This window comes from Sardina pilchardus, chromosome 22 (assembly GCF_963854185.1).
Source record: "Sardina pilchardus chromosome 22, fSarPil1.1, whole genome shotgun sequence".
Lineage (NCBI taxonomy): Eukaryota > Metazoa > Chordata > Actinopteri > Clupeiformes > Clupeidae > Sardina > Sardina pilchardus.
The window spans coordinates 9,101,188-9,121,451 of NC_085015.1; the positions used below are offsets into that span (position 1 = coordinate 9,101,188).

Below are 20,264 nucleotides of genomic sequence, written 5' to 3' on the forward strand. Positions count from 1 at the left end.
AGCTGCACTGTCCTAAAAGGACACTAGGGGGATAAAGCAAATATGTGATAATCTACTAAACATTGTCCTTGCATACAATTATTCTTTGTAAACATTAAAATAATGAATGTGTGTATGTATGTGTGTGCATGTTTGTGTGTCTTACCTTATGACACTTGTAATAATATGCTAACAGCTGTGGCATTCTGTCCATCTCACTGAAGACTTTGACAAACAGTTTGGCTTGGTCTGTGGAAGAAGATAGAGATGCATACAAACACACATTACTACACACACCACTATGCACATGCTTCTGAAGCACAGGGGCAAACAGTAGTGCCCTCTCTCACCTATGGACTGGGAGTTGAAGGTGGCCACGATTTGAGTGCTGGCCAGTGCTTCCAGACGATTCTTCAGAGCCTCCAACTGGACACACTTGTCACTGTAGTCAGGTGTGTCAACCAGCATTGTCAGGCTGCCCTGCATCGCTGCAAGTTTGCTAGAGATCAGAGCCACATCCTACACAGACACGCACACACACGCACACGCACACAAACACACACACACATTTTGTGAGCATTTTCTATTTGCCTTCCATAATAACAAATAACACATTCTAAATGTGTCATTCTCTCACCAACACAAAAGTCCACCCCCACACTGTCAAAGATAAGGCCTGCTAAGAGTCCTTGATTTTGTGGCTATGGCTTCATGGCTGTAGAGACAAGCTCACAACATCCTCTATAACAATGGCTGGTCTTCTATCCAGTGTCGTGCAGTATCAGGTTTGGTGCAACCCCACCAACCTAAGTATTCACTGACTTTTCACTGGCATATGCACAGTGCACGCTCACCTGAGTCTTGAATGTCTCCTCAATGTCTGCACTGAGCGTGCTCCACTTGTCTGCTTCTTGCAAGGCCTCTGCTGCTAGCTGAATCCGAGACTTCACCTGGTCAATTTCCACTAGGACCTAAAACCGTCGATAGATACACATGTCAAACATAATTGCATAGACTTCACACAAATGTTTGCACAGACCAAAATTGGACATGAAAAAAATGAGAGGAGAGAAGAGAAGAAGAGAGAAGAGGAGAGAGGGGAAATGAAAGGGAGGCTGGCTGGCCCAGTGCATACCTGCATAGATTGCACTGTATCTTGTTCAAACTTCTTGATGTCCTCCTTGACCAGGACCATCTGCTCCTTCAAAAACGAAGCCTCCTGTTTCAGAGCCTCCACGTCGCGTAGCACACGTGGCATGTTCTGGACAGCCTGAATACTACTCTCTACATAAATACACAACATGCAGCCATTACACAACTATAGGCACACGGATGCAAATACACAAACAGCGAGATGGGGAAAGTGAAGGAATAATGCAATCATCATGCTTTGCTCATGAGCTTAGCCAGCATAAAGTCATGCTTTCTGACTGCATTGCCCCACCTTCGATGGAATTGTTCACTTCTTGGATGAAGAGCTGCAGTTTCATCACCAGTGTGGCCGCATGTGCGTCTGCCTTCCCTGGGGCATCCTTCTGGGCCACTTTGAAAGCCCCATTCACCCAGTCCTTGACGTCGAAGTCATCCGCCAGGAACTTGGAGAAATCCATTTTGCCTAATGACCCCACGAGTCGAACAGTAATAACCACATAAACCTCAGTAAGCAAATCCCTCATAATGCATTTGCTCGCGTGCCTTGTTCTTTTTAAGATCTCTCAAAACTTATATTTTTGATATAATCTTCACCTACAGATACTGGCTGTCAGTTAGTCCCGTGAGAGACATGACACATCATCGACAATCGCGTTACCTGAAATATCACACTGGTTCAATACCTTAACCATAACGTAACCTAATCCTCAGACAAGCGCTCATAAAACAAACAATGTTAGTCTGTATGCGTTAAATGTAATAAGTCGTTGATGATACATATATTGCTAACCGTTTAAAGGGCGTAAATGATTATTACACACTGACAAACCAACTTAGCAAGTCAAGTGGCTGGTTGACATTACCAGAGACGTCAGGAACCGCCGTCATGTCATCCGGCACAAGCTTCCTTGGTACACTGCTGTCATAGGTATTACGGTTCCCCATTGACTCCCATTGATTCTGACTGACCATTTCGAAGGAAAACGTCAACTATGTGCTGAAACAAACGCCGCTGACATATGATAGTAACCATTTCACTTTGATAATAACCTACATATTTGTCCGACATAATACAGCAAGAATTGCGAAATTTTATCGACGCAACGTGGAGAAACTTAAGGGAGAACAAAAACATTCCACCCGTGACGCATGTTCAATGTAATTCCCCATTGACCCTCGGTCACGAAAAATGGCAGCCGTTATTTCTTCAATGTCAGAGTAATGACATTCAAAATGGTACCTTAAGAATACACCACCATTCATAAAGTAACGAAGTATGAAAAAAAAAACACAATTTATCACATGGATCACCCAAACGACTTTAAGCAGATTGTCAAAAAAACGGTAAGAAATGGGTGTTAAATATTCCATGACCACTAGATGGCAGCATGACACAACAAATAAAGCGCGCTGCCAAATGAAGGACGGTGCTCCTGCACTTCGGGCCTAAAAGCGGGTGTATTGTATGACCACCAGATGACGCAATTTCACCGCACCTCGGCCCTCATAGCTGAAGCACAGGTTCTTATATATATGTATTATATATATATATATCTATATATATATATATATACACGTGTGTGTGTGTGTGTGTGTGTGTGTGTGTTATCTCTCTCTCTCTCTCTCTCTCTCTCTCTCTCTCTCTCTCTCTCTCTCTCTCTCTCTCTATATATATATATATATATATGTATGTGTAGCAATACAGAAATAAACATAAAGATCAGGTGTATTCGTCTTTACTGAACTGATTATATATATATATATATATATATATACATAAATAAACACATCAGGTTTCTTCATCTTTACTGAACTGATGTTATTGCTGTATGTAAACACACTTGTGGTGCTACAGTCATATGTCTCTGTGTGTGTGTGTGTGTGTGTGTGTGTGTGTGTGTGTGTGTGTGTGTGTGTGTGTGTGTGTGTATTATATATATATATATATATATATATATATACACATAAATAAACATATCAGGTTTCTTCATCTTTACTGAACTGATGTTATTGCTGTATGTAAACACACTTGTGGTGCTACAGTCATATGTCTCTGTGTGTGTGTGTGTGTGTGTGTGTGTGTGTGTATTATATATATATATATATATATATATATATATATATATATATATATATACAGGGCTGTACGCTAAGCTTTTTCACTAGGAGCACAGGTGTTACTAAATGAAAAAGTTTAGGAGCACAGAAAAAAATTTAGGAGCACTATGAAATTTCCTTGAAAACCTTATTGCCTTAAGCAGGATACAGATCATTCACAGCAGTGGCAATAGTCTCTGCTCAAACACAGAAAATGGCTTGTCTTGTTTCTATTTCATATTTTGAATTCAGAATTTGTATACATTTTGTTATCAATTTATAGCATTTTAGGATCTGCATAACTACTTATAGCTTAAAATATTCAGTAAACTGAATACTTCATATTGATTACACTGTAATGATATTACAGGGGTGGTGTGTAGGTCTAATTGAGTGACTGTCACTTTAAGATGTACGTGATCATAATTAGGTTTCATTCGGTTTTAGGAAAAGAGCCAAGCATAGTTCAAGGATACATCATGTTTTCATTAAATAACTTAAATGTTCAAAAAACGAACAAAGGTAAAGACAAATATTTCTGGTGTAATAGAAAAGATGAGTGTCCACTGTCCAGTAACGTTAACTTCTATGATTTAGGTAGCCTACCATGGCATGGCATAGTGAGTTGTCACTTTTTCCTTGGTCATGTTTAATTGGCTGGGTGCAACTTACTCTACCATGACTCGTCTTGGAGTTTGGTAGGCTATATCTGTTATATCCAATGAGTGACAACCAGAGCTCAAAATAAAACGTTACGGTATTCTCCTGATAACGTTAGTGGAATGGAATTAATGTGAATTTAACCTCCATACAAAGACGCAGAGTGGCTATGCGCACATTTGCAATGAAAATGTTCCGCCTTTTTAAAGCAGGTGTAGCCTACACCAAATCGTAGTTAAATCCATAATTTAGACAACAGAATCAGTCGGATTTCTTTCATATAAGTCAACCAGGCCTATGTGAAATGCAGGCTGGGGTGAAGCTACTGTAACACGGTTTCCACACCGTGTTTATCAACCGTGATAATAATAATATTTGAAATGAACACGGTAATTGTAGGCTATATAGTCAACATTCTTATCATGGTTTGCCGTTTCAACGGTAGGCTAATCGCTACAAAGTCACCAACTGATAACGAACAGATTGAAGAAAAAGAAGAATGGTATAGTGACATTTCTTGCGTGTGTGAGAGACAGCGAGGTTGATGCTGAAAGCGTGAGTTTCCAGCCAGGAGCGTTAGAGTTGTCAACTATGAAATTTGTATACAGATGCGCGAAAATTGTAGTAGCCTATACTTTGATCCACTTGGTGTGGATTTTTAGGAGCAAAATGCGAATAAAAGGGTTGAATTCAGTACTCGCACCTGTGCTCCCATTTCATATTTTCAATTAGCACTAATCTATATTTACTCGCATTTGCGACGAGGTGCTCGCAGCGTACAGCCCTGATATATATACATAAATAAACATATCAGGTTTCTTCATCTTTACTGAACTGATGTTATTGCTGTATGTAAACACACTTGTGGTGCTACAGTCATATGTCTCTGTGTGTGTGTGTGTGTGTGTGTATTATATATATATATATATATATATATAAATACATAAATAAACATATCAGGTTTCTTCATCTTTACTGAACTGATGTTATTGCTGTATGTAAACACACTTGTGGTGCTACAGTCATATGTCTCTGTATGTGTGTGTGTGTGTGTATTATATATATATATATATATATACAGTGCAGGCCAAAAGTTTGGACACACCTTCTCATTCAATGAGTTTCCTTTATTTTCATGACTATTGACATTGTAGACTCACACTGAAGGCATCAAACTATGAATTAACACATGTGGAAAACAAAAAAGTGTAAAACAACTGAAAATATGCCTTATATTCTAGTTTCTTCAAAGTAGCCACCTTTGCTCTGATTACTGCTTTGCACACACTCTGCATTCTCTGGATGAGCTTCAAGAGGTAGTCACCTGAAATGGTTTTCACTTCACATGTGTGCCCTGTCAGGTTATAAGTGTGATTTATTGCCTTATAAATGGGGTTGGGAATCAGTTGTGTTGTGCAGAAGTCAGGGGTGATACACAGCTGATAGTTCTACTGAATAGACTGTTAGAATTTGTATTATGGCAAGAAAAAAAACAGCTAAGTAAAGAAAAACGAGTGGCCATCATTACTTTAAGAAATGAAGGCCAGTCAGTCCAAAAAATTGGGAAAACTTTGAAAGTGTCCCCAAGTGCAGTCGCAAAAACCATCAAGCGCTATAAAGAAACTGGTCGTCCCAGGAAAGGGAGACCAAGATTCACCTCTGCTGCGGAGGATAAGTTCATCCGAGTCACCAGCCTCAGAAATCGCGCGTTAACAGCAGCTCAGATTAGAGACCAGGTCAATGTCACACAGTTCTAGCAGCAGACACATCTCTAGAACAACTGTTAAGACGAGACTGCCTGAATCAGGCCTTCATGGTAGAATAGCTGCAAGGAAACCATTGCTAAGGACAGGCAACAAGCAGAAGAGACTTGTTTGGGCTAAAGAACGCAAGGAATGGACATTAGACCAGTGGAAATCTGTGCTTTGGTCTGATGAGTCAAAATCGGAGACCTTTGGTTCCAACCACCGTGTGGACTGCAGAGTGAAGGCAAAAAGGCCAACAAGTGCTAAGCATCTCTGGGAACTCCTTCAAGACTGTTGGAAGACCATTTCAGGTGACTCTTGAAGCTCATCAAGAGAATGCCAAGAGTGTGCGAAGCAGTATTAAAAGCAAAAGGTGGCTACTTTGAAGAACCTAACATATAAGACATATTTTCAGTTGTTTCACACTTTTTTGTTAAGTATATAATTCCACATGTGTTAATTCATAATTCTAATGCCTTCGGTATGAATCTACAATTTTCATAGTCATATAGTATGAAAATAAAGAAGGGGTGTCCGAATGAGAAGGTGTGTCCAAACTTTTGGCCTGTACTGTATATATATATAAAGATACATAAATAAACATATCAGGTTTCTTCATCTTTACTGAACTGATGTTATTGCTGTATGTAAACACACTTGTGGTGCTACAGTCATGTGTGTGTGTGTGTGTGTGTGTGTGTGTGTGTGTGTGTGTGTTATATATATATATATATATATATAAACATATCAGGTTTCTTCATCTTTACTGAACTGATGTTATTGCTGTATGTAAACACACTTGTGGTGCTACAGTCATATATGTGTGTGTGTGTGTGTGTGTGTGTGTGTGTGTGTGTTCAGGTTTCTTCATCCTTACTGAATTGATGTTCTTGCTGTATGTAACTTCGTCCAATAATACAGACTTCGGCCAATACTACAGACACTACTACAGACATACATACAGACAATACTAGTGTAATACTTGTGAAACCCACTAGCCTACTGTATACATAGTTTCAAAAGGCAATGGATAAACTTACTCAGATTGTGTGGGTCTTGCTACAAGGTCACACCTCCTGGGATTGTTCTGTTGGAGATTGTGGTCACATCTGGCAAAAATGTGGGGCTGGACCTCTGACATCTCTTGTAGGCTATAAGTAATAACTACACTGTTGGCTCACAGAATTGCAGACGTGGTGAATCTTACATGATCTATTTCTCTCTTCATGGTGTGACTACCCTACTTCAACGGAATTCAGCCAAATGCTACTACCTATAGCTTAAAGGTATGCTTATTTGCATGTATAGGCTTGAACATAATTTGAGCCTTTTTATTATGCAATGCCATATTGGCATGATAGTGTTTGGAATAGTAGCCTAATTGTGTGCAAAGTTGTCAGATGTAAACCGCCAACAATATGATGCATGATGCTTGCATGACAAATACTTCACAAAGCAACAGTAATGATTTGAGTGACATTATATTGTTTTGAGATGTTCACCTCATGCAAGCATCATACAAATAGCCTACAAGAGTAAATGGAAAACTCATTGGCATACTTTGTAATGAATGGCTGGATGTAAGGATTCACTCTTCTTTAAGAAGAGTAGGCCTAATGCTCTTCTGTTGGCCATGTTATAGCCTACTGAAATTTGACTATCAAATAGGCCTACTCAGTGCTACACAGTGTGTTGCTATAGGCTATAGGGCTATCTGTGCTGGTGTTATGGAAGTTCACGTCGTTCAAAATGTCGTTACATAATTAAATAGCCTTCCAACAACGTTAAGATCTTCTACCAACGTCATCGAGTGGGTTAATGTCGCACACGCATTGAATGAACGCTTATAACACCACGTAATATATACCTCTATGTTGATGACACCAAATTAGAAGGCTAATAGGCTATTTCCTCCTGATTGCAGAAACGTTTGTTTTCTGCTTGTGTGGGCCTGCGCTTCCTTGATCAATTAGGCAGGAAATGATCAGACTGACTGTGTTTCGTGTAGCCTAAACGTTAAAGACCATTGAGCAGCTTATAGGGGCCTATAACATGTTTATAATATAAAACAAAACAAAATAGGTCCACATCAAATTGTGATAGGCTATCTATGCTGGTGGTTACCAATTAGCCATATTGTTGCAGTAAATTGACACAGATAGCCCTATAGCCTATAGCAACACACTGTGTAGCACTGAGTAGGCCTATTTGATAGTCAAATTTCAGTAGGCTATAACATGGCCAACAGAAGAGCATTAGGCCTACTCTTCTTAAAGAAGAATCAATTCAGTAAGGATGAAGAAACCTGAACACACACACACACACACACACACACGCACACACACATATATGACTGTAGCACCACAAGTGTGTTTACATACAGCAATAACATCAGTTCAGTAAGGATGAATAAACCTGATATGTTTATTGATGTATTGATATATATATATATATATATATATATATATATATGTATATATAATCAGTTCAGTAAAGACGAATACACCTGATCTTCATATGTTTATTTCTGTATTGCTATACATATATATAATACACACACACACGACTGTAGCACCACAAGTGTTTACATACAGCAATAACATCAGTTCAGTAAAGATGAAGAAACCTGATATGTTTATTTATGTATTTATATATATATATATATATATATATATAATACACACACACACACACACACACACACACACACAGAGAGACATATGACTGTAGCACCACAAGTGTGTTTACATACAGCAATAACATCAGTTCAGTAAAGATGAAGAAACCTGAAATGTTTATTTATGTATTTATATATATATATATATATATATATATATATATATATATATAATACACACACACACACACACACACACACACACACAGACATATGACTGTAGCACCACAAGTGTGTTTACATACAGCAATAACATCAGTTCAGTAAAGATGAAGAAACCTGATATGTTTATTTATGTATTTATATATATTTATATATAACACACACACACACACACACACACACACACACACACACACACACATATGACTGTAGCACCACAAGTGTGTTTACATACAGCAATAACATCAGTTCAGTAAAGATGAATAAACCTGATGTTTATTTATGTATTGATATATATATATATATATATATATATATATAAGCAGTTCAGTAAAGACGAATACACCTGATCTTTATGTTTATTTCTGTATTGCTACACATACATATATATATATATAGAGAGAGAGAGAGAGAGAGAGAGAGAGAGAGAGAGATAATACACACACACACACACGTGTGTGTATATATATATATATATATATATATATATATATATATAATACATATATATAAGAACCTGTGCTTCAGCTATGAGGGCCGAGGTGCGGTGAAATGGCGTCACCTGGTGGTCATACAATACACCCGCTTTTAGGCCCGAAGTGCAGGAGCACCGTCCTTCATTTGGCAGTGCGCTTTATTTGTTGTGTCATGCTGCCATCTAGTGGTCATGGAATATTTAACACCCATTTCTTACCGTTTTTTTAGCTGCGCCTTGACAATCTGCTTAAAGTCGTTTGGGTGATCCATGTGATAAATTGTGTTTTTTTTTTCATACTTCGTTACTTTATGAATGGTGGTGTATTCTTAAGGTACCATTTTGAATGTCATTACTCTGACATTGAAGAAATAACGGCTGCCATTTTTCGTGACCGAGGGTCAATGGGGAATTACATTGAACATGCGTCACGGGTGGAATGTTTTTGTTCTCCCTTAAGTTTCTCCACGTTGCGTCGATAAAATTTCGCAATTCTTGCTGTATTATGTCGGACAAATATGTAGGTTATTATCAAAGTGAAATGATTACTGTCATATGTCAGCGGCGTTTGTTTGAGCACATAATTGACGTTTTCCTTCGAAATGGTCAGTCAGAATCAATGGGAGTCAATGGAGAACCGTAATCCTTCTGATAAAAACGACCAAGGAAGCTTGTGCCGGATGACGTGACGGCGGTACGTCAGGAAGCGTTTCAATAAATTTTCCCCATCACTGGCTTGGAAACGAACAAAAAATACAGTGCCCAGGAGAAGGAGATGATCATAATAACTAAATACAGTTCAAGTAAAGCAACAGCTTCCTCCAGCGTTAATCCAGGGTGAATAAAATGTAAGAAGCGAATATCAGCAAAAAATCCCCAATGTTTACAGTGAGTTCCTGGTTGTGCACACGTTATTTTACTCCCGCAAAGAACCTTCTTACACTAAAGGTTCCGTACTGCAAGTAGGCCTATTCTTGATGATAAAAAAACGTCTTAAAACGAATGCAATGAACACATTTGTGGTCATGACAACATATATGGCCTCGTAATACATGAAAAAGATATATGGTGATAGAGTTGTACGACACTGCACTGTCTGAAGATTGTGTGTTTTGACGTGGCACAGGGTTACATAAAATATCGTCCGGTGGAAAACCATAGGAGGAATGTTGCTGATACAGGAGACAAGTAGGCTAGGCTATAGCCTAACATACATGATGATATTGCCGAATTTTCTTCTTGTTATTGTTATAATTCGTTATTGATTGATACAATCTGTGTTTATTTCTAGTAGCCTAACTGTGTACTGTACATAACTGACCAGGGCAGGCTTATCCCAAAATAAACCTGCCTAGACATGCGGTAGGCAACCTGTGGCCCTTCAGCTCCTTAGTGACTCCCAGGCTTCCTCTAAAAATGTGGAAGTTATGAAATATTTCTAACAATTTAATATAGTCGTTATTAGCTTCAAGCTGTCCCAACACATTAACAGTTAGTGGAAATATTACTACAGCATGCGCAGTGTATGCAAGTATGCCTATGCCATATGCCTGAGGCTAATAAAGATGTTTTTAACTGATTTCTTTTAAACGGTTCTGATATTTTGCGGGCCCAGACAAGTTTATTTCTCATTTCTGGTAAAAGAAAAATGGCCCTTTTGAGAGATAAGGTTGCTGACCCCTGCTCTATACACAATTACTACATTAGGCCTACATGAGACATGTTCTTCTAAGTTAGTCTGAAAATAATTAATAATGTAAAAATAACCAATACACATCAGGAAAGTAAACAAATATACTGATATAAAATAGTCTACAAAATCTCAATGTGTACTTCATTTTGAAATATAAAGAAATCATCATCTTTATGCATTACTCTTTCCTAAACTAAGCTTTTTTTGTTGGTCACATTGACTGCATAAGAAATTGTGATGTGGCATAGACCTAGGCTACATAAAATGATAACTAGCCTAATAAAGGACAGGAAACTTAATTAATTACTTAATTGATTAATTGATTGATTTCAGTTAAGCTTTGGATGAACTCGTTTGGGTGCAGCAAAATGGCCCGATTGTAGCACACAAAGTAACATAAAACACAAACACAGTGGTAAAGCACAAAAATCATTTTAGGTGATTTCTAACCTAACTTATGTAGTAAGTAGTGTAGTAAGATCTAGGCCAAAATGTGCGTTGATTCTGTTTCATTGGAGTAAGTCTAATTCAATTTCACTCCTATATCCTAATTCAAAAATAATGATAAAAAAAATCTGGACTATAGACATCTAGGAAGATTGTGAACTGTAAACAAGACACATGATTTTGCTTTATTATATGCGTGCACACCCACACATCAACAACAACAACAACGATTACAAAATTAAAACTAAATTGAAACGCTCACATCACTCTGCTGCAGATGAGAGATGCGACCACAGGGCTTCACACTAAGACTGTGGAAGAATAGCCTCCGTTATATTCACACTCGGGGTGATACAAAAACACCCAGAGAAGGTGTGCATATTTGTGAGACACCCTGCACGCAAGAGTTCTCACATAAAAGTGATGCTTTGTGCTTGTGAACATGGGTGTCACCATATTACAGTGATCATTATACTTTGTCCAGAAAGAAATATGGGCTCAAATCATATATTGTAATTCACTTACTTAGTGTATTGTTTAGGTCTTTTACATGGATAATGTTATCATTTTTGCTCATATTCATTCCATTTGTATACACATTATTACAGCCTAGCCTAATCCAATGAAATAAAGGATTTTTAATATTTTCACTCAATCTGTGTGCCTTGGGCCTCTGACTGCCTTCTACAAATTTTATCACCAAGAAATTTTACATATACAGGACAGTCGTCGCAGTATGTTTAAATTCCATTTTTGCTCGTTCCCGAAGAGCACCTGATTTTTTAAATAAGTGACCCAACACAGTACTCTCCTTCTCTCTTTCTAGCCCCTTGGCTTTGTTTAGTTTGAAGCCCCTGGGGCTCTTGGTTTACAGCTTCCTTTGTGTTATCATATCTAGGTTTGCTACTAAATCACTTGGAATCATAGTCAGATGATAGGGTGGCATGTTGCTGTGTTTTGTCTGCAATCTTTTCAGTGCACAGTATGTTCTGTGCTATTCTGTTGTCTAATTTGATAGGCTTTTGTGCCATTTTTTAAGCAGCACAAAGGACCTTCTTGATGATACACTTTCCACTGAGTTGACTTGTCAGTCCATTGACTGCTTTGAGCTTTGAGCTTTCTTGAATTTCAAATTTATATTTATGTTAATTATGTGTGGTGAGGACGATGTATAGCCTAAGACAATTGTACATGGGCACCCACGCAAGCACACACACACACACACACACACACACACACACACACACTTGCATACATACATTTAAGTCAAATATCCTCCATCTACACTGCAAGGACAGGACATCATTTTCTGATAATTTTTTGGCTGACTTAGCTGACCATATGTCTTCTATTTTAAAAAATATCATAATTTTGATTATTTGTATGCGTTAAATGATAATTTTATGTGTGAGCAGGCAAGGGGAGTATAGTCTGAGCACACTGTAGTGTATACGTATGTGCCTGGTGGTTTCTCATTTACCGAAGGAGACCGATGCCAGATCTCACTCTTCACCAGTCTCCATGGCAACAACAGCTCTGTGGTGCTGCAGCCAAAGCACTGACCAAGGAAGCACAGAGAGGTAGCAAACAGACAGAAATAACCCACACATGCACTCTACTCACCAGTGCTCACCCACTAAACACTAACATCCAGGCATTACGCTCAGTGTGTGCACACTTATCTTGACACATAATTCACACCAATTGATACGCGCAAGAGTAAGATTAAATGGCACAGTCTGACTTGCGGCTTTTCTTTCCTCCTCCAGTTAAACCCCATCCCTCCCAAGAACCTCAGCATGCAGTCGGTGAGGGAGGATGCCGTTGTTAAGCTGGCAGTGTGGGTATGAGAAATGGAGTATTGTCTTGTGTGTACAGTGCACATGTTCCTCTCGTTCCTCTCCTCCAGTATCAGCTCCGCCTGGTGTCAAAACAGGGCCACGGTAACCAACTGAGCCATGCAAGTCAAGACCATGTTTAAACAGATCACCAGTCTGCCACAAACACAAACACAGATACAGGATTGATGTGAGATACGATATAGATTGGATCTGATGTTGCACGGGATCTAATGCCAGTAAGGATACAATTGTCTCACTCTTATATTTTGATGTGAGGGTAATGCATTATTTATGGATATCTGTTTCTGTGTGACTGACAGAAATCTTCACACCAAACAGAGACCTTTCAGTGGCCATGTCGATCTTCTCCTCTGGCTCAGAGTACTTGGCAACAGTGTGATCGCAGCCCAATCAGATTTGCTTTTAAGGAGTGTGGAGCCAATAGGCACCTGTTCTCCACTGGCAAGCACCCAATCGTAGGTTCAAATTAAGATGTATAAAAAAAGTGACACTTAATTTCCATTGCATATCTATTTTAGGTAAACTCAGTGTACTACAGTGTACATAGTTTTGCTGACTAGTCCAGTGATCTGCATTTTCCTGTTTCTTGCGCTGTTCTCAATCAGCGTCCAACTGGTCAGGTCAGCCCTCCAGCCCTCATTAGCTTGAACTGAAACACCATCAAATGTATTATTTGTATTTTTAATTACCATTGATATATTTATTACAGTTGAAGACTGTTTACAGTATACACACATGGCATGAATTTGTTTGAGAATGTATGCAGTTTACTGTGCATCATAATATGAATTGAAGACAGCTTTTATACAACACACACATTTTATTGTGTTGTCAGGCGGAGAGAAGATGCTGTGTGATCCCACAACCTGTCATCTACATCACTGGGTGCAGAGACTCCCCTGTGAGATTTCAACCTTGCATTACCTCATTGTTGCCATATCTTCTGAACCCATATTCTGTATGAATGATCATTTTGTTTATGTGTCTTTGTAAACAGGAACATCCGTGCATAGTTGGGATTCCATTACATGCGTCTTCTCAGATAGACACCATGATGTCACGAAACACATCCATAACCAAGATCAACCCAAACGCACAACTGGTGGTTACCAATGGCAACAAGGATCAGCCGGAGAGCTTCACAGGCAATGCTGGCTGTGAGCTGACTAACTCCATGGCAACAGAGATGGACAGATTGCACTGCAGTGGGACCACGGCATTGTCGCTACCTTAACAGCATAATGTACACATCCAGCTACAGTAGCTGTATGCGGTCAGACTGACCCTCATTCAGTAGCAATATAAAGTAGCCTCTACCTTCACCTACACACTCAGACGTTTGACGTCAAACACATTCTTATCCCTCGGCAAAGAAAACAAATTTAAGGACTGCCTGCGCATCATTGTTGTGGGTCTTGGGCTGTACACTGACATTCACACCAATTGTAATTCAGCACACCTGACTCAGTTATTACAAGTTGTTAGAAGTCGGGATGCAAGAATGCACTATATAGGAGGCAAGTACTATTGCAGAGCAAGGATAGGAAACAAAAAGCTAAACATTATTTCGCTTCTACCATCCAATTTCTTCTACTGGAGAGGCCACACATTACATGAATAATCTCATTGGCTAATGACACAAGTGCTCCATGCTAATGGCCGTTCACAACAGGTCTGAAATATTCACACAAAATGACGCAGGCTATTAAACACATGTATTCTAATTAGCCTGTACACACCGAGGACAAAGTTTGTTGCGATGAAAAAAAACTTCCAGAGCAGTCTCGTTAGATGCGAAATTTGGCATGCGAAAAATTGGATTCCATGCGCACAGACCTTAAAACATTGACGTAGCCACCTATTGAAAGAACTGCACTCAGACTCGGGTAAACTTTTGTAGAAAGAGCTTTATTTTGACTAAGCACTTGAACAGATAGAGTGCATGGCCTAATGTTCCCATCATTTAAAACAAAGTCAACGACAAACAAACACAAAAACAAGGGGACAAGAACACAGGCTGAAAAGACAGGAGTGTACGCATCTGTCTTCGGCAGGTCCTGTGAGGGGCAAATACGTATGTACTTCTGATTCTTTTTTTTTCCTTTTTTTTTTTTTTAAGGAGAAGGGGGAGGAGGGATAAAGGCAATGGTGCCCTTTCCCACCAAGGAAAGCAATAATAAAAGAAAGGAGAAAAAAACCCTAACATACAAAAAAAAAAAAAAAAAAAATGTGCGTACACAAAGAAAAAAAAAACTAAAAAGGGGGGAAAAAAATTCATGCACACACTTACTTTTAACACTTTCACTCACACATTCACACGTTTAAGAGTCAAACTCAAAACATAGTCACATGAGGTCAACTGCAACATACAGAAGTGTCTGGCTAGGTTTGGCCAAGGCGAAAAGCACCGGGGGAGGTGAAGCCATGTCGCCGCTGGGTTTTCTGGGAGTTTCAGTTCTGACATGACACTGCTGACAAAGATGAGGGAGGCGAGGAATAAAAGAATGAACGAAAGCTAGATAGCAAGACAGGTTGAATGGAGGGAGGGGAGGCCTGGGCAGGGCTGGATTGGGGCGTTTTGTAGGTTGGGGGGGGTGGGGGTTTTAAGATGCAGTTGGATGGCACAGAGCGTGTTCAAATTTTTAAGTCTGAAGTCCAGGTGTGTATAGAACACATGTGCTCAGAAAGAAAGGGGCGGGGGGGAAAAGGGGGGGTGGGGGAGTCGAGTCGGGGGCGGCAAGAGAGAGCGAGAAAGAGAGAGAGGGACGTGCCATCGCACACTCCCTCCGTCTGTATTAACGCGTCCCCCGGCATCACACCTACGACGGAGAGAACTTTTTGGCCTGTGCTCGGACTCTCTTCTCATACTCCACTCTGTTCTGGCTGGAGACACACAAAAGAAAACAACAATTAGACTGATGTAGGGCATTCATGAATGCAATGGCATCTGTGGAATATGAACTGATGTTGTACACACCCATTGCGATTGATTTCATTTAAATTTTAATCTGCTTTTCATTAAAAGTAAAATTCTTTTTTGAACAATGCAAAAGTTCCCTCATTCTGTCATATCGTCCATTAAGGTTTTTTTTTTTTTTTTTACCATGGTATCATTTTAGTATACTTACAGTAAAACATTATAATATATTGAAATCATTTTGAGTCATAACTAACTAGCTCCTTCAGATCACGTGTGAGTGACAAGCTTGGATTCCGCTAAACTTTTAAATGTACACTATGCAAGTTTAGGCATTTTTGCCAACTGTAGCGCTCCCTCAAGAGAAACGATATATTTATATTTTAGTCTGCTGTTGTCTAGATTCTCTTGACTGATCCCCCCCCGTACAATGAAAATGCTTTTGTTGTGGAGGTGAAGGATTAAACGGCAAAAACAATCTCCAAAGAGCTGTCTTCTATCTACTGACACAGTAATGTTTCACGATTCTTGCCAGATTGGTCGGGCCATCATTCATGAAATTGCATGGCTGGTTTTCTTGGAAGGGACTCGCTACATCTATGCTGCACAGCTATGGTAGGTGAACGATTCGCCTGTTATAAATTTGTTAAACACCAAATCAGGCTTTGTAAAGACTATATTAAGGTGAACAAATATTGCATAGAGTACTATAATGTGAATTTGACCATCTGAATACAAAACTCACATAGGCAGAAAAAATACTGTCACTAGAGGATTAACTACTGATTTGCATGTACAATGTGACCGAAGTTGATGGAAACCAATTTGTTTCTTGCTCTGCTATCCATGAGGTGCCCACACGACTTGACCTGACACATAAACATTAATCCCACTATAGACTGCCCAAAAGACGATACTAGTCATCAATCTGTTCCTCTTTCTTGTATTTCTGGATGGCCAGCAGTCATCTACTTAGTAAAGCTGGGATTGGACTATGAAAGGCTCACATATTTTAGCCCAATTTGTAATTGGCCAATAACAGGATTGTCTTCTCAAGTCAGGCAACTTTGGCAAGTGTGTATCAACAGGTTTCGGCTCAATACCATTCTCCACACTCAAAGACTTTGATGCACGTTTTATAGCAAAGTTTGCAAGGACATAGGCCTGTTCTACTGTAAAATCGTGAAGAGCATGTGGGCTTGCTCGCCTACTTTCTGTGCTCTTTCCGTAACTCATGGTGTAGGTCTGTAAGTGTTCCGCAAGTCAAACAGGTCGAAATAAAGTTGAAATACAAACTGTTCGGCCTTAGTCAAAGGTCTGATCCCATCACTGGGTAAGTTTATGATGCATTTCAGAATTGACTGTTAAATTAACATCTGTTGCCAGCCATTCTGCATTTTGGACACCTTCCTGTCAAAGTAGATGGCTCTGAGCCAGCCTAACATGCAACGCAGACAAGATTTTATGCAGGTAATCAAAAGTCTCGGCTGTGTTGAGTAAGCACGTAATGGCAACCATAAGCAAAGTTTGAGAAAGAGCAAGCCCATGCATACACCCAGCTGAGGAGCAGGATCCCTAGCATTTTAATGAGACAAGACGACTCATAATAGCATGCAAGACTATAAAAATCTAATACATCTAGTAACTAACTCACTCTCCTAAATGGTCACCACAGGCTTTAGAGAAGTTAGGCCTATATCCTTCCTTCGGTTAATTACTTTCACACTGGATATGTATGCTTTGTTCATATAACCTCATGTACCAAATATTCAGCTGGACATCTGGTTATCATAATAATAATAAAAAAAGAAACTGTAGAAGACCTCAACCAAAAAATAAGGTCTTGCATCTTGCAAAGAAGTTTTACATTATTTTACATCAGATGGATTTGGTAAAGACGATGTTCAGTATTTGTTCAAGATCAATTTTACATACTTGAATATGAACGTTTCTGTGGATAGACTATCCAAGTAAAGTGTTAGCAAAAGTAATGCAAAAAAATAAACCATGGTCTGAAAAGAGTATTTAACCACATGAGTAATACTGTAAATACTTTCTCACCAGTATATGGTGTAGGCCTCAGCCTGAGCTGGGTCTTGGATGTTGGGCTCGTTTAAAAGCTCCTGAATTCCCAACAGAATCTGTCAAATTGAAAGCAACAAGTCAGCATTATATTTGAAAGGCGTGCATGATAATAGCACTGCTCCAGCCAATGTGCATGATTCTTTTTCATCTACCTGTTTGATGGTGATCGCCGGTCTCCAGTCTTTATCCTCTTCCAGGATGGAGAGACATACCGTTCCAGAGGGATATACATTCGGATGAAACAGAGGCGGCTCAAACTTACCTGCAGTATTAAAAAAGTTATTTGTTACAAAAATCGTTATCAAAATTATTTGTCCAAGTTCTCAGGGCACACAAGTGACATAAGCATGACTTAATGCCCTGTATTTTGGTGCATCTAGGTCCTTACACTTTGGTGGTGATGAGGGATAGTCATCCTTGAACAGCATCCGCAACTTGAAAAGACCTCCCTCCCATGGGGTCTGTAAGGAGAAGATGCCCCATCTCAGTACATCACACAATAGCACTGCCAAGAAAGTATTTAGAACACATAAAAGCACACAGACTTGTGTGCATTCTCTCTTAAACACTCACCCCCTTCTTCCCCGGAATGGCACATTCCCAATTCATCAAGTTCATCGTCCCATCTGGATTTTTCGTTGGCACAGCAACAAAACCCTGAAAATACCAGGACTTATTATTATAGACTCACTGATGCAATGTGTGCATGAATTAGATGCAAACAAATAACTGGCTACTACATCATGGAGAGTAGAGTATATGATGGCAGAACCTACCAAGTAAACCAAACGTCACAGGCATCACTTCAGCGTTGGGCTAACATTACATACATGTTATTTGCTTGTTAATTTATATCCTAATTTTAAACCTGGGGTGCATGTCCGTTAGAGATATGCAAAGATGTTTTCAGCACGAAATATCTGCACGGGTCTGTCTGTCAAATGTTGTGGCAAAGGGGGAGACGTGCTTATCAATTGCATTGTAGATGCGACTTAGCATCACGTTTTGTAATGTAATAGAAACAAGTTTGTACTCACGAAAGGATGGTCTTTCCGCCATGCTTTACGTTCCTGTGCAAGTCGACTCAGAGCAATGCCAGACATGGTAGCTGAGAGAGAAAATAAACGTAAGTAATATACTTTGGCAACAAGAAGCAACCTACTGCATGATCAACATCAGGTATATCATGTAAAGTTGACAGAGCCACTGCAGAGTAGTACGCCTGTATGGCGAAGTAGGACAGAACGAAACTTTTGGCCATCGTTAGCTGACAGTAGCTAGCTAGCATTATAAACATCAAGTGCACCGGTAACTCCGCTAACGGGAACGTAAAACGAGATAGGTAGCGAATGTTCGGCTAACATCTTTTTGTAACTACAAAAAAGACACATTACGATACATAATGGAACATGTTGTACACAGATAACCAGAACATAAAACTAGCAATAACAAATCACTGGCAATAAGGGTTCTTGGGTAGCAACAAGACTCACGAAATGGTACTGCTAAATGCTAGCAAATTTCAGCTTTCTGGGTAACACTAGCTTGCTAATGTAGCTAGCTAGCAATTATTCCGCGGCTACAGCCCAAACTATGCAAGATGGCTAGATAACCTGGAGTTGTGTGTTTGGTCTGGCCATTTAAATGTGAACGGTAGTAAGGACATTCTGCTTTTCACGTGTATATCGTTCCGGTCACTAGTGTTGTTGTTTTCCCCTAACTGTGACTTTAAGTGCACCCGTCTCGTAGGAAAGGCATCCATGACGGTGCCGCACAAAGACCACACTTCCCTTGTTACGAACGCGCGTTCACACAGCAACCGGACTAAACAACAAAAAACCAAACCCACCAAGTCAACTTGACTCTTACGGGTATATGAAGGTTTACATATAATGCTAACGTATTGAAATACTGTTACCGTTTCGATGCCAGACTGTTCCGTGGCTGCTATGGCGTTTGTGACGGAACCCGTGTTTGTCTCGGGACAAAATCCTATGAAGTTTCCCTCCCGAAGAGAACACCCGTTCTGAACCAGTCTATCTATGTAGGACCATATAGCACCACAGTTCGATTGCCTGAAAAAGGGCTAAAAAAGAACCTTCCCGAGCTTTTCAAATGGCTTCATTCCTAATCCTTCCTCGCATTTCATGCTCCACGTTTTAGTTATAGTGTTAAATAAGGGAACACAGACGTCTTACGAAATGCATGGTGTGTGCATTTCCAATCAGGCATAGCCCGGAGCAACCAACCATTTAAAGGGCCACAAGCAACGTAGCTGAAGTAGCTTGCTTTGATTTCATTGAAGTATCGATG

General features: G+C 39.6%; 2 protein-coding genes across 2 annotated transcripts in view; both read right to left on the bottom strand.

Annotated features, from left to right (window-relative positions):
* cog7 (component of oligomeric golgi complex 7) overlaps positions 1–2,009 on the bottom strand; it is a gene marked incomplete in the record, with an annotated part of 10,902 nt that extends 8,893 nt beyond the window's left edge. Inside the window, 6 exon segments of the mRNA XM_062526599.1 lie at positions 146–228; positions 330–498; positions 834–950; positions 1,115–1,263; positions 1,424–1,594; positions 1,995–2,009. Coding sequence (XP_062382583.1) covers positions 146–228; positions 330–498; positions 834–950; positions 1,115–1,263; positions 1,424–1,589 — 684 coding nt within the window.
* Positions 2,010–14,838: 12,829 nt separating this feature from the next.
* Positions 14,839–20,086, bottom strand: ube2ib (ubiquitin-conjugating enzyme E2Ib). Its single transcript, XM_062526227.1, has 7 exons — positions 19,870–20,086; positions 18,989–19,059; positions 18,525–18,608; positions 18,340–18,412; positions 18,104–18,213; positions 17,928–18,007; positions 14,839–15,832 (listed from the first exon to the last, which is right to left on the bottom strand). Exons 2-7 carry the CDS (start codon positions 19,052–19,054, stop codon positions 15,769–15,771), a joined length of 477 nt encoding a protein of 158 aa, XP_062382211.1. The 5' UTR covers positions 19,055–19,059; positions 19,870–20,086; the 3' UTR covers positions 14,839–15,768.
* Positions 20,087–20,264: the final 178 nt, after the last annotated feature.

Coding starts and splice junctions, on each gene's coding strand:
- ube2ib (XM_062526227.1), bottom strand. CDS start 19,054: ATGTCTGGCATTGCTCTGAGTCGACTTGCACAGGAACGTAAAGCATGG. Junction 18,609..18,988: donor GGCGGAAAGACCATCCTTTC/GTGAGTACAAAC, acceptor TGGTATTTTCAG/GGTTTTGTTGCTGTGCCAAC. Junction 15,833..17,927: donor GAGGCCTACACCATATACTG/GTGAGAAAGTAT, acceptor GTGTGTCTCCAG/CCAGAACAGAGTGGAGTATG.